Source organism: Trichoderma asperellum, chromosome 1 (assembly GCF_020647865.1).
Source record: "Trichoderma asperellum chromosome 1, complete sequence".
In the NCBI taxonomy this organism is placed as follows: Eukaryota; Fungi; Ascomycota; class Sordariomycetes; order Hypocreales; family Hypocreaceae; genus Trichoderma; species Trichoderma asperellum.
The window spans coordinates 6,543,488-6,556,017 of NC_089415.1; the positions used below are offsets into that span (position 1 = coordinate 6,543,488).

At 46.9% G+C, this 12,530-nt stretch overlaps 5 protein-coding genes across 5 annotated transcripts; 2 read left to right on the forward strand and 3 right to left on the reverse strand.

The window, feature by feature from the left end:
- Window positions 1-840: 840 nt before the first annotated feature.
- On the reverse strand, window positions 841-1,701 carry TrAFT101_002066 (uncharacterized protein; the record flags this gene model as incomplete). The annotated part of the gene is made up of 1 exon (XM_024909640.2): window positions 841-1,701. One exon carries the CDS (start codon window positions 1,699-1,701, stop codon window positions 841-843), a length of 861 nt encoding a protein of 286 aa, XP_024763182.2.
- Window positions 1,702-3,412: 1,711 nt separating this feature from the next.
- Window positions 3,413-6,770, reverse strand: TrAFT101_002068 (uncharacterized protein). Its single transcript, XM_024903653.2, has 3 exons — window positions 6,443-6,770; window positions 6,123-6,381; window positions 3,413-6,062 (listed from the first exon to the last, which is right to left on the reverse strand). The coding sequence occupies exons 1-3, from the start codon at window positions 6,661-6,663 to the stop codon at window positions 5,223-5,225; spliced, it is 1,320 nt and encodes a 439-aa protein (XP_024763184.1). The 5' UTR covers window positions 6,664-6,770; the 3' UTR covers window positions 3,413-5,222.
- Window positions 3,816-5,333, forward strand: TrAFT101_002067 (uncharacterized protein). Its single transcript, XM_024907830.2, has one exon. The coding sequence runs from the start codon at window positions 4,421-4,423 to the stop codon at window positions 5,075-5,077; it is 657 nt and encodes a 218-aa protein (XP_024763183.1). The 5' UTR covers window positions 3,816-4,420; the 3' UTR covers window positions 5,078-5,333.
- A 2,482-nt stretch (window positions 6,771-9,252) lies between the features above and the next one.
- TrAFT101_002069 (uncharacterized protein) lies at window positions 9,253-11,029 on the forward strand (the record flags this gene model as incomplete). Its single annotated transcript, XM_024899540.2, has 2 exons — window positions 9,253-10,331; window positions 10,417-11,029. The coding sequence occupies 2 exons, from the start codon at window positions 9,253-9,255 to the stop codon at window positions 11,027-11,029; spliced, it is 1,692 nt and encodes a 563-aa protein (XP_024763185.2).
- On the reverse strand, window positions 10,613-12,398 carry TrAFT101_002070 (uncharacterized protein). Its single transcript, XM_066126498.1, has 2 exons — window positions 12,178-12,398; window positions 10,613-11,901 (listed from the first exon to the last, which is right to left on the reverse strand). Exons 1-2 carry the CDS (start codon window positions 12,280-12,282, stop codon window positions 11,122-11,124), a joined length of 885 nt encoding a protein of 294 aa, XP_065982601.1. The 5' UTR covers window positions 12,283-12,398; the 3' UTR covers window positions 10,613-11,121.
- Between the last annotated feature and the right edge of the window lie 132 nt (window positions 12,399-12,530).

A 12,530-nucleotide genomic window follows, 5' to 3' on the forward strand; every position in this document is an offset into this window, starting at 1 on the left:
GGAACCCAGAAGACGTATAGATCCTATTTTATGATATACATTATGTGAACAAGTAGCGCGATATGAAAGGGATTTTGATTTTGAGGTCACTTACAAATACGAAGCTACCTGGCTTTACAGTTGTTGTACTTATAATGAGCTCGAATATTACAAAGGATACAACTAATAAGAATTCAAGATATGCTGTCACATCAATATCCTGGCCCTCGCAACAGCAATAACGGTATCTTCATCCACCAGAGGGTTCAAGATGAATGTTAGCTACTCTATACCCAGTTTCTCAAAAAGTCATGATTATCAAAGAGTAAAATGATTGAATAATTTCTCATGTTCCCTTGGGTCATTCTCTCCATATAGGGTACGAGGAAAAGTTTCACATAACCATGGCTCTCATCATACGTCTCGTCTCTAAACAAGGACAGACCTTGAAAATTCACGCTTGCAGCAGCTTTTGTATAACTAACTGTGTCATCATCCTGTGCCCCTCTTGCATCTCAGGAGCTGAATGAAGTGTCTCGTCTGAGCTTTACTAGCATGATCTCCCTCGTGCTATTTTTAAACAAGTGAGTTGGAGATAAGGACCCCACGAGTCACGCCTTTTTATTCGATGGGCCGCTGAAATTCCGCTATAAATACGGAGTAGGTATATGGCATATTCTAAGTCAATTGGATGCTGGAGACATGACGCTGCATGTATATCTGCTACTTCAGTATACTAGGTAGTTAGATAAAAAGAGAGTACATGCAGATTGAAGGCTATCAATATTTGATTTAAACCATCCAACTTGAGACATCATGGACAGCGATAACAGCCATATATGACATCCCTACCATCACTAGCTAAGCAAGATGCGGGACATTAGTTGGCCAAGTAGAAATAAATGAAGCAGGAGGGAGAAAGTAAATTGTCCGAAACATCTCGACAATAATAAAAAGCTTCGGAATGGGGTAAAGGACAAGGAGGAACATAGCGAGAATGAAGGGAGTGTTATGAGCCAGGCTATTGGAACTAGGAAGCGCGTTGAAGAGTAATATGAATAGCACGCTGCAAGCTGGAGCCGCAGCCGAATAGATGCTTGCACATCTCCAGAATAACAGTTCTATTCTCGATGGAAAGGCAAAGTTCCACGCCAAAGCATGGATCCCACCAAACAGCGCGGCACTGGCAGACGCAATAAATAAAACGCCGTCGTCGCTGTTGTCTATACTATCCACGCTAATAGGCGCACCACGTAGGGGTTCTTCGAATGAGGTCCCAAAAGCCGATTTCATGCCCTGAAACAGACCCTTGAAAAACCTGGGACTCGCCTCTAATTTGGCTTTGTTATACAGCGCGTGAATGTCATTTATCTGGATGGTTTGGGTGACGCCGACGCGCTGCGGCTTGTTCCAATAGAGAACGTATATGAGGACTGCGCAGACAGCAAAAGCCACAACGGCTACCTCGAGAGGCGAAACAGGAAGCCTTCTCGCAACCCGTACGATGATTTGAATTGTGGACCACGTAATCTGGCCGAGTGCAATCATTTTTCCAAGCATATCGCCTTTGGATTTGTCCTTGATTTCTGCTTCCGTCATGGCAGGCAACTTTGTAATATGTCCTCGTTTTCGAAGGTCAAAGATTTCTTCACCAGTCAGATGGTATGGATCATGATATATCTCCTTGTCTGCCAATGGGTTTCGTACGACAAACCCCCCCATGTTTGCATAATAGCTATGCGTTAAACTCCAAGTAAGTCCGTCTTCTGAGGCGAACTCCTGCATTTTCTTATAATTCTTCCGTGCCTCTAGAAGTTCATCACACGCCGCAACAATTATCAGTTCGGGAGCAATGACAGTCCACAGCATCCGCAGCGTGCTTCTGTAGAAACTTCGCAGCACCCATTTGTCGCTTCTCCACCATCTCTTTGATGTCTGGTTATCAGCATCTTGTTGTTTGGGAACATTAGGATGCTGGACGCTCCAAGTGCAAGCGAAGATTGTGAAAACGGAGCTCCATAGTATGTCAAGAGTCCCGCGAGTGTTTGGAGACGATACGTAATTTGATAGAGTGGTAGGAGCGGAGCAATTTGTTTCGAATACCGTGTAAGCTTGAACAAGTGAAATCAGACAGAAGAGAATGAAATAATTTGGCCATCGCGGTAATGCCATTGATAATAATGAGGGTTTTTGGCGATGAAAAAGGGGTAAATAGAGACTACAGTATATGCTTTGATTGGAATCTAACATGAGATAGAGGTATGCTACGAGGATGGGGGGAGAATGGGAAGAAAAGGAAGAATGTTTATGGTTATGATGCTATTTTGGGCATACCTCGTGCTACCCAGAGCTGAGTTCTAAACAGAGAATATTATTTTATGATAACTGCGTTGTTGGTCTGCCTCGTTCTTCAGCGAGACAGTGGAGAAGTGCGGTAGCAAACCTGCAAGGACACCAAGTTCTCCCCAAATCAATTGGCTCTGCCTAGACAAAATGGAGGTGGCTGAAAGCTAGGGGGACGACCAGCTCATCTTCCTTAAAATATCCACCTCTGTGATTTACGAGAATATGAAGTGCATTATCGCCCAGGTGATAAGGATATTTTTTTCATCAATTCATCTTGTTATTTTCTATACGCCATACGCTTGCTGCATCACTAGACAATAATAAAAGTGTGTCAAGCCAAAGTTGATGGATTTCGTGAGCATCAAACGAACAATGTACTCCGCGTTGATTTAGGCGGGGTGCTAGACGATGAGGGCTTGGCGAGTATTTTTAGGTACGTAGTACGGAGTTGAATGAGTACGAATAAGCCACGTCGGATCACAGTGAAAGAGAAAGCTAGGTAGTAGACCATAACCAGCATGAGATGCAGTTGTGCAACATGTAGCCCGCCAACCGGCACATCAACCCCGTCAACTTACACTGAGTAGTGTGAAAACCTTTATCTGCAGGCTATCAGAGTGACAAGGTAGTAGACAGCGATAACTCTTCCACTACGCAACACTAATGAAAGCAGTAGCAATTACGCAGAGGCATTCATAATATCGCTTGTTGTTGTATTTGCTGCAGCATTTCGTGACAGCCAGCTACCGCACAAGCGTATCTCAGCCTCTGTCGGATCCTGGTCCATGTGACACTGATAAGAGGGGATGCCCTCGTAGTACAGCTCCGACGGCTATCTACAATCGGGGAGGAAATGAGTCGCGAATAGATTAATACGAGTAATAATATTGTAAGCTGCTATAAGTTTATTTTTATTAGCAGACGGCGAGGAAGGGAGCTACTTAACTGATTTCCAAAGGGAATCTATATATCATTCCGACGCATTTCACATGTATCCATGTGAGCTGCATGTACTCTTGGCTTGCGGGCCAGCTGTTGTGAATACTACGTCATACTGCTGAGCTTATCGTAGCATTGGTACAGTAGGATTCAAGTATTAGTGCTTGTCAATTCATCTGTGGTAGCCTGTGCGGTATATATTCTTTCACAAATTTCTCCGCCGCCATATTATGGCACCGCCGCCAAGAACCTAAGGATGCAGCTAAAACGTTTGATGCTCTGCGTAGCCGTTACACGCTACTGCCCTTCATGCTTAAGTCTGCTGTTCTAAACCGAAGCTCAGGGTGCTATCCTAAAATCGCAATCTCAATCTTAAGCTACACACCTAGCTTGCCATTTCTAGCAATCGCGGTGAGCGCATAGTGGCCCTTTGCGGTATGATGTAGCCACAAGGAAACGTGTTCCATCTATAAATAAACAACTGTGATTTCATATATCCACCAGTCGTTCCTTGGTTCTAGCTGGCTTGCGCGGCGTGATGGGTCTTTAACTGCCGAGCTGGCGTCATTTCCGATGGTCAAATGCATGTAGATCTGTAAATCGGCCCATCGGTTTATACGCTGCAACATCTCTCCGAATGTTCCTGTTAGAGTTCAGAAAGCTGTGTATTAGTATTGGCGGATCCGCTATTCTGTGACAGCTTTTAGTGCATCTCCATATAAATCCCGAGAGCGGGATGGGTCCAGGCCAGGGCTAGCAGTTAGCATGAATCTTGATGTCATTCATAGCTGCATTCTCGCATCGCCAAAGCCAATTTGGGTTACTCGGTCCTGACGGTTTATCTTTTAAAGTGCTGATAGGGACAGAGATTTTCTCTATTCATTGGATAGATCATGTGGCTCGGAGTGTGAAGACCGTGGCTGCGAATAAAAAGCCGGTATCACGTCACTTGCTGTAATCGTAACGCAGCAAAGGCGAATTCACACCGTTCGTGCCACGATACTTTCTCCGCGTACACTGTAGCCACCGACAGCAGCATCTTCTTGAATTTCTTATAAGTCGGACCTTGCATTGCGCCGTCCGCCATATACGGCCACTAGGCACGCCCACCAAAGAACCGAAATTTCTTCATCGCCATAAAACAACATACGCACTCATGGACGACCCGCCTTCATACTACTGCAGCGACTTCGCCAGCAGCTCCACACTCAGCGATCAGGACGAAGTCCTCTCACCGACAACACTCTATGTAGCTGGTCGCTTCATTCATTCCGCTGGTCCCCCAGCTCCGCCACTGTACGAGCTCTCTCACTCTGTGGGCTTTCTCAAAGACACAGATCGCAATGTGCGCGTAGAGAGGCTGGACTACTCGGTGAAACGGCGAGATGGCGAGGCACAGATAGCGGCGCGGAGGAGGCACATCTATGACTTGAAGCATCCTGTACGAGTCACCTGCCCGACATTTCCGTACCATGCAGAGCCTACGTCGCGGCAGAGTCTCTGTACTTTTGGGCTAGAAAGCTTTCGGCCAAGGAAACTGTCGTCTACCAGAGGCTATCGCATTCGCCGCGCAACACACTCGCTTGATCACCAGTTGGTACGCCGAAATGTTCTCTTCTCAGCCGTTCCTGCAAGAGACAAGGCTGTTCGATATGAGTGGAGTGATGGAGACGGCCAGCTTGTGGCACGAGAGGTGGACATGAGCGATCTGATGACATTAGTAATCAGTGCCATGATGAGTATTGGCGAGAGAGATGCCTTGGTTTCGGCATGGATGTCAAGGGTATGGGCTGAGCTTGCAAATAAGAAGTGAAGATGGGGTTGCGCGAAAGAGTTGATCTAGGAATTATGGCTAGCCAGCATTGAAGACTGGTATGCTTGCCTGCAACGATGACACGAACTGGCCGATGCATATGATAATGATGTAACGACATGAATTTCGGTGTATATAGCGAGACTTAGTATATGTCCCATAGGCTTATTTTTCCATCCTTTGCCCCTGCTGCAATCCAGTGTGCCGTCTTTGCAAGTTGAAGTCTGCGGTCTTTGACGCTCATTCCAGCTCCCCTTACCAAGCTCTCTGTTTCCCGTGGCTCAGTCATTTGAAGTGGCTCGCCATCAAATTCTTTGGCGATATTCTCTGCCGAATGTTTGGATGACGCAGCTTTAGTGCCTCCGGGAGCAGCTGAGCCCTCGATAACAGAAAAGGCCACGGCGTAAGCTCCGACTTTGTGCCAGCTCAACACAGCCAGCTCCTTTAGTGTCTTGGTAGAGTATATCCTTATCTTTGAATCCCACCCAGCGGTGGCAAATATTTTTCCGTCGGACCTGACTTTGAGGTTTTGTTGGCCAGAATGCTTCGTGTTAATGATTTTGAGTGCGTGCTCCCATTCCTTCAGTGTCTTACAGCCTGAACTAGTTGCTGAGGAGTCAGACGGAGAGTCAACCACCTCTACCACCCTCTGGTTAGGCTGAAGCCCAATGTCTACCTCTCGCTGAGAGGTTGGAATTGGATGTTTCGCTATCAGGGCATCTGCTGCTGAAGTGAAAAAGCATTCTCGATTGGGATGAATGTCTATGGATAAAACCGGCTGCGTATGGGCTTGGCATCGGTATGTCATCGTCCAAGACCCATCGGCTTCTAGACGATGCACAGAGACAAACCCGTTTTCAAACGCTGCAGCTAGTGTCAAACCCCCGTTGTGATGGAACAGGGATAGGCTCATGGCCATGCCATTTTTTTGGCCGGGTTTGATAGTGTGAATCCTGTTCTGGCTTGGGAGTGTGTAGATATCAATCTGCGAATCGTCAGTTGAGTACGGACAGACTCGTCATCATCTAATGGTGCGGTTACTTACGGCCTCAGAGGCCAGGGTGTTGGGTACAGCGAGAATAACTTCTGCTGTGGGCGAGCTGGTTTCGATAGAACTCCCTTGTTTGGGGTCACCGAGACAAGCAGCGAATGAGCAAAAGTTCATCGTGTTCACCTCCAACAAGTGAAGGACCCAAGGCTGTGGGCGTGGCGTGGGGGTATCCTCCAGCGGCAAAGAGACGCTGAGTCGCTCCTCATCCTCCTCTTTGACCCGCCACACAATAAGCTTGTGATCACGGCCATGGCTTGAGTCTTTGATCAGTAACAATTTTTTACTTGATGCTGCATTGCCTACTGCGAACATACGTGATAATTTTGTCGTTGCCCCACCCTCTTATGCCGAGAATTGCATTTTCATGAGCTCTCCAAACAGCTCTTGGCCGCATAATCGTGAGGTCCCAGAGCACAACCCAGCCCTCGGCATCGCCAGTCGCAAGGCGCTCATTATGTCTCACGAAGGTGGCGGCGTGTACCTGGGCTTTGTGGCCTCGTAATATCGCTTTTGGCGATGGTGTTGGTTCAGCCATCGTTTTTTCCCCGCCTTTCAGCCAACACTTGTCAGCTGAAACATTACTATCCAAGCAAGATGGGACGCATCATTGAAAGGAAAAGATGGCGTCCAGCTGGATGGTTGATAAAGTGTCAGATTGTGCTGGATATGCGTAGTAGCAGTAATTAAGGTCCAAGGTGTATGGAGCGTTACTGCGAGTCACGTGCACGCTGGCAGCGCTCTTCAATGCACGACAACCTCCTCCAAAAGAGCTTCCTCTGCATAGCTTGATTCAAATATGATGGAACCAAAATGAGAGACAGAACCGAGAAATGAGAGCTAGTCTGACACGTGCAGCCCTGGGACATCATCATAAGCTTGTGACCGGCAATTTCCGCCTGCTCTTACGTTGTGCTACCATCAAAGTCTCAAGCTGCTACCACCTCGGTGAAGCTTCTCTCCTTTCTTTGGTCGCAGCAAGCGATGATCTTTATCCAATAAGGTACCACTGCCACAAAGCGTTGCATAATGTTGGCGCATTTCTGCCTGTTCCACCTGAGACCTGCATATGAACTTGAGCTGATTATCGGTTTTTGTGTTACAAGACTGGTCCTCAAGATGACCCTGGACTACCTGTATATTCTCCCTGCTTCTCGGCCTTCACATGGGCTCTCAACCCTTACCATACCCTTGCGATTATCAGGCTATTTCTGCGCTTACTCTTGTGAGTTCTGAACACCTGGGCTGATAGCTGACTCTTTGCAGTATGCCACTACCACAGGTTTTCAGCAGATCAGTCTAGTGGACAGAATTCGTGGGAAAATATGTATGCTTGAATCCACCAAATAAAGCAATTCCATCCCTGCCTCTCAATACCTAAATTCGAAATCTTTCAAATAAACGCCTAAATGAAAAATAAGCACCAACGAGGACCTCGGCGGGTGGGGGAAGAGCGGACCAGTCACAGATATCGTTCTGTTGCTAGACCTTTATAGTATGTTTCGGAAGAAGCCGTGGGATTTGTGACATGCACTTATACTGTTACTCGTCGGCTCATATTCTGCATCCATGAGACGCCTGCCAACAACCCCTATAGTACCACATTTGATGGCTCTATCCCGTTGAAGCAACTGAGGCATGTGTCAAACCTCCAACGCTACATCATTTCTTGCCACTGTACTCAGTATTTGAGCCAACTAGGCTGGTACTGGTCATGAGAAAGAAGAGGCTAAGCTATAATGCTTGTCAGGCTGAAAGAGCGTGCATCGCTATACGAACCAAAGGTATATGGCTGACATGCTAAGCTGGCGTTGCTGGACCTTCATGGGTATCCCACACCAGCTTGCCACATCTCTCAGGACTACTAGGAGCATCGCCCGGTTTCCTTACTAGCTGCGCGTTGATTTATCGACAATATACATGTAGGCTGCAAGGCTTCTAGATCATATGAGCTGGGGTGGGCGTATATGGCCTCAGGTTGCTCAGTGTTCCTGTAATTTACAAGGCATGCCATATCTGTGGTCAGTGTTACAAAGGCTGGGACAGAATTACGACTGCCGGCTCATTATACCCTCGTTCTACGTCGCATAGGCAAGACAGGTACCGAAAACCTTGTATCACCATTATAGATGCTGCTGTAATCCAACTAGATTTATTAGTGAGAGCGTTTCGCAACCATTAAAACTACTTTTACAATTTACTCACCGCATCTTGGCTTTCTTAACATAACTTCTTGCCATGCTATTAACTACCTACCTACTGAAATCTACCGTTCACATGATATTACACGAATGTTCTCTAGATAGCAAACATCAAGGTTAAAGAGAGATTCATACATTTCACTACTACCACTCCGATCTATATAAAGTCCAAGCTTGCGAAAATCCAGCTCTATATGTCAAGTAACTCTTGCCAGTAATCGATTCTAGCTCTGTTGCTCAAAAACAGAAAGTCAATTATACATATACTCGCAGCAGCACCCTTGATTCGTTTGTTGGCTTTCGATATACATAGATCTGAAATAAGCAGCTGGCATGGCGACTAATTTCCACAATATAAGCCGAATCCTATTTTACTGATAGGGCATCAAAGACTAATACGCCAATCACTTCAGCTCACTCAACATTCTGACGTTGATTAGGCGACGGGTAATTTGCCTTGGCCTCGAGAGATTAAGTATGCATGCAGAATACTCCGATATTTGCCGATACAATATATCATTAACAATGATAAAACCATATCAAACGCCATCGCCGGAATCTTCCAAATATCCCAGAAAGTCGAAGCGGGTGCGTACCGGCTGCCTGACATGTCGAGACCGACATCTCAAATGCGATGAATCAATCCCGTCCTGTCGAAATTGCCAAAAGGGGAGACGAAAGTGTTTACGCGGAATCAGACTGAATTTCACAAATATTACAATTCACGATTCATCTAATTTTATTCCAATCGCTTCCAAGAATAGTATGGAATTATTCTATAGATGCGGTGACATGGGGCTGATATACTCTCAGATATAATCACGATTAGAGACGAGTCTCGCCAAATTGCTTCCGAGTATCAAGACGGATTGGTCGGATACGCAGAGGCAGACACCGAGAGAAGCCAATTTTTAAATTGCAGCCCAATGGCTCGAACGCAAACCCCCATTTCTGACCCAGGATCCTCCAGCTCTATTCTTCAAGGACATGTCTGGCACATCTATATATCACCTGAGAGCTCAAACAAAACGAGGAGTATATACAGCGATAGCTTGATCCTACAAGCTACAGAGTGGCGCAAAGGGGCTACGGTCGAATCAGGTCAAATGAGTCTTTCTGAAGTGGAAGAGCGATCAAATATCAGTGTGAGCATTGAGGACGACAGTGCTACTCTTGGAGATGCCACGGGCCCTACCGCTTTCGAAAGAGAGTTCCTCGACTCACCCGAGCACGTTCAGTATATGCGAGTTTATGTAGATGAAATTGCAATCTGGATGGATTCATTGAGCAAAGGAAAGCAATTTGGCGAATGTCTCCCATACCGAGCGCTGGATTCTCCTCTACTTCTATATTCACTCTTGGCTTGTGGGGTTAGACGGTTATCACATCGCCAGCCAGACTTGCGCAGTAGGGCTACGGCTTATTACAGCACAGCAAATATGCAGCTATTTCGCTATCACGAGAATCCAGAGCGCAGCATAGAAGAATGCTCAGTTGCGGCAACGATTTTGAAACTCTACAACATCATGTTTAGGGAAAGGCCGGAGACTGGCGGCCACAGTCTTACCGTGCTCAACTCAATCATTAGTGAAAGTCAGTGGACTGCGGAGAGCGATGGTGTCGGGTCAGCATGTTTCTGGCTGAATGCCTATCTAGATCTCACGGGAAGCCTAGAGACAGGCTATCACTTGCATTTTGGTTCGTGGAGCATGGATCTGGGCTTCCCCAGCGACGGAAGCGAAGTCATGGCCCAAGGAGACGAAGAGCTATGGGCGCAGAAAATGCTATTCATACTGGCCAAGGTTGCGAGCTACAGGCTGCAGGTGCTGTCCTTTACAGAGATGGATCCGAGGGAAAACAGGACCTTGGAGAACTACATACCGGAATGGAAGCATCTGAAGCAGCTCTGCGTTCAGTGGAGCGACGCATGTCCGAGGAACTTGCGACCATTGGGATATATGCAACCCGATCAAGTGGAAAGTAATTCTGTTTTTCCGAAAGCATGGTAAGTTTTGAAACAGACGTTTCTCTCTCTTCTACTCGCGATGGGGATTTAGGAACTAAATGTGCTTTCGAATATCTTTGACTAGGGCGCCCAAGCAAGAAGCAATATTTTGTCGTCTTTTGTATCACACTGCGCAATGCATACTCACTCAGACACATCCCATGGAACAAACGATGGTATCGGATGAAATAAGCTGGCTTCAGCTCCACCATGCCCGTGAAGTATGTGGGATTGTAGCGCATACGGACGACAGGTATCTCGGACTGATTTATACTCGAGCATTCTTGCTTGCGTCAATTGTTATAACGGATCACAAAGAACAAATAGAAATCTTGGAGATTCTACAGAGAATGGAGACTCAAATTGGATATTCGCGGCCAGGTGCCGAGGAGCATCTCAAAGCCGCCTGGGGCTGGGATGCTACAGGGCCGGCCATGTACGATCAAGGGCGTGAGGAAGACGCCCATATAGGCCCTGCTTCTATACAAATGTCGGATATCTCCGTGGTTGTTTCGCCCCAGCAGCCATCGCCGTCAGTAAACACTCCATATACCCCGATGTCTGTACCGCGGACGGATAATCTGCCGCAGCAGCAGGGTCCTTCATTTGCCCACTTTGAGCAAACTCCACAATACAGCTATAACACCTGGCGGGATAACAGCACTTTCACTCAGCTGTTTTATTCTCCTAATCGCTGAGTTTTCGAATAGCATGCAAACGCGCCTGATGATCATATCAATAGATGTATAGCGCCCTTTTAAGAAGAAGAACAAGATGATCTCTTGGTATTTCATGATGATGAGCCGCCTTGTGAGAAATTCATGCTGTATCCACCTGTCTTCTCATCCTTGACCATTTGAAAATTGTTGGTGCTCAGACCAAAAGGTTTAAGGAGACTGTCGCCGAGACCACGCAATTTCCCCCACATTTCTGACATTTCGGCTTCCTGAGCGGCCTTTGTTCGCGGTGGCAAGGCTTTGAGTTGTGACCGAACGGTACGCTGGTCCGCGGGTGTCAGTCCGGGCATTTGAGAGAGAGTACGGTAATCTTCTTCAGCGCCAGCGAGGTTAGACCAGCCACCGGCTTCAGAACGGGCGCGTGCACGTCGAAGTAAGGCTTTGGTGCGGATACGAAGAATATCGGCTCTGCGGTTCTCCAGTGCTGCTTGCTCGGGTGTTGGTTCGGGGGGAGGCATAGGTGCAGCTCGCTCTGCTCCAGAACTGACAATCTCTTCTTCAACGTCGTCCTCATCCTTGTTGTCATTGGTCTTTTCATCTTTGCTGTCTGATTCGGTATCCTTGGGCTCGTCTTTCGGCACAAGTTGCTCCTCGGTTTCCACTTTAGCTAAGCTGTCGATGGCATCTGTTGCGGCCTTTATCGCCTCCGTCCATTGTTCAATCTGCAAATGGCACGCAGAAATATTGCTCTGTATCACGGCACGTTCGTAGTGAAGGTAGTTGGGACACGAGGCAATGGCATCGTCGTATCTGGAGAGGGCGTTTTGGTAATCTTTAGAGGCGAAGAGAGCGTTGGCATCGGCCTTTATGGCGGATGATTCCTTGAGGAGGGCCTATGATAAGAAGTTTTCGGTGAGGACTTTCAACTTTACAAAATATTAAAAGAATTTGATCTTGGAATGAATGCCGTTCACGTGTGTGAGGTTGACTGAAGCGTACAGCCATAAGACGATAGAGAAACTCAGATAAGGACAGGTAAAGAAACTGGCTCATAAGACATAGTCCATATCTACATAAGAAGAAGGTAGGTGCAGTGATAGATAATGAAAGTGGGAGTGGAAGTGAGATATGATATTCAAGGGTTCTGAATAGCGCTAGTCAACACTTACTGCTTCTTCCTCTGGAGGGAATCTCACAACTTCCGGTTCATCAGTAAGCTTCTCATCTTGAGGAGCTTCCTTTGCGTTTTCTGGAGCCTTTTCTTTATCACTCATGGTTGAGGTGCGTATTGCTATGTATTAAGCAACAGCGATTAATGAGCGGAGTGAGATGAAATATGAGGCATCAACGATGATGACGCTTCATCCACTGAGGTACGAAGCTCAACATGGCAGAAATGTGGCATGTGAGGCGATTATGTCAGCGCAGTGGAAACTAGTGGGGAATTCTCTTCTCTCTGTGCAACTCCATGGCAACTGATGCCGGTAAGCATGGTGGCATGTTTGAAAAATGATAGGGCGGC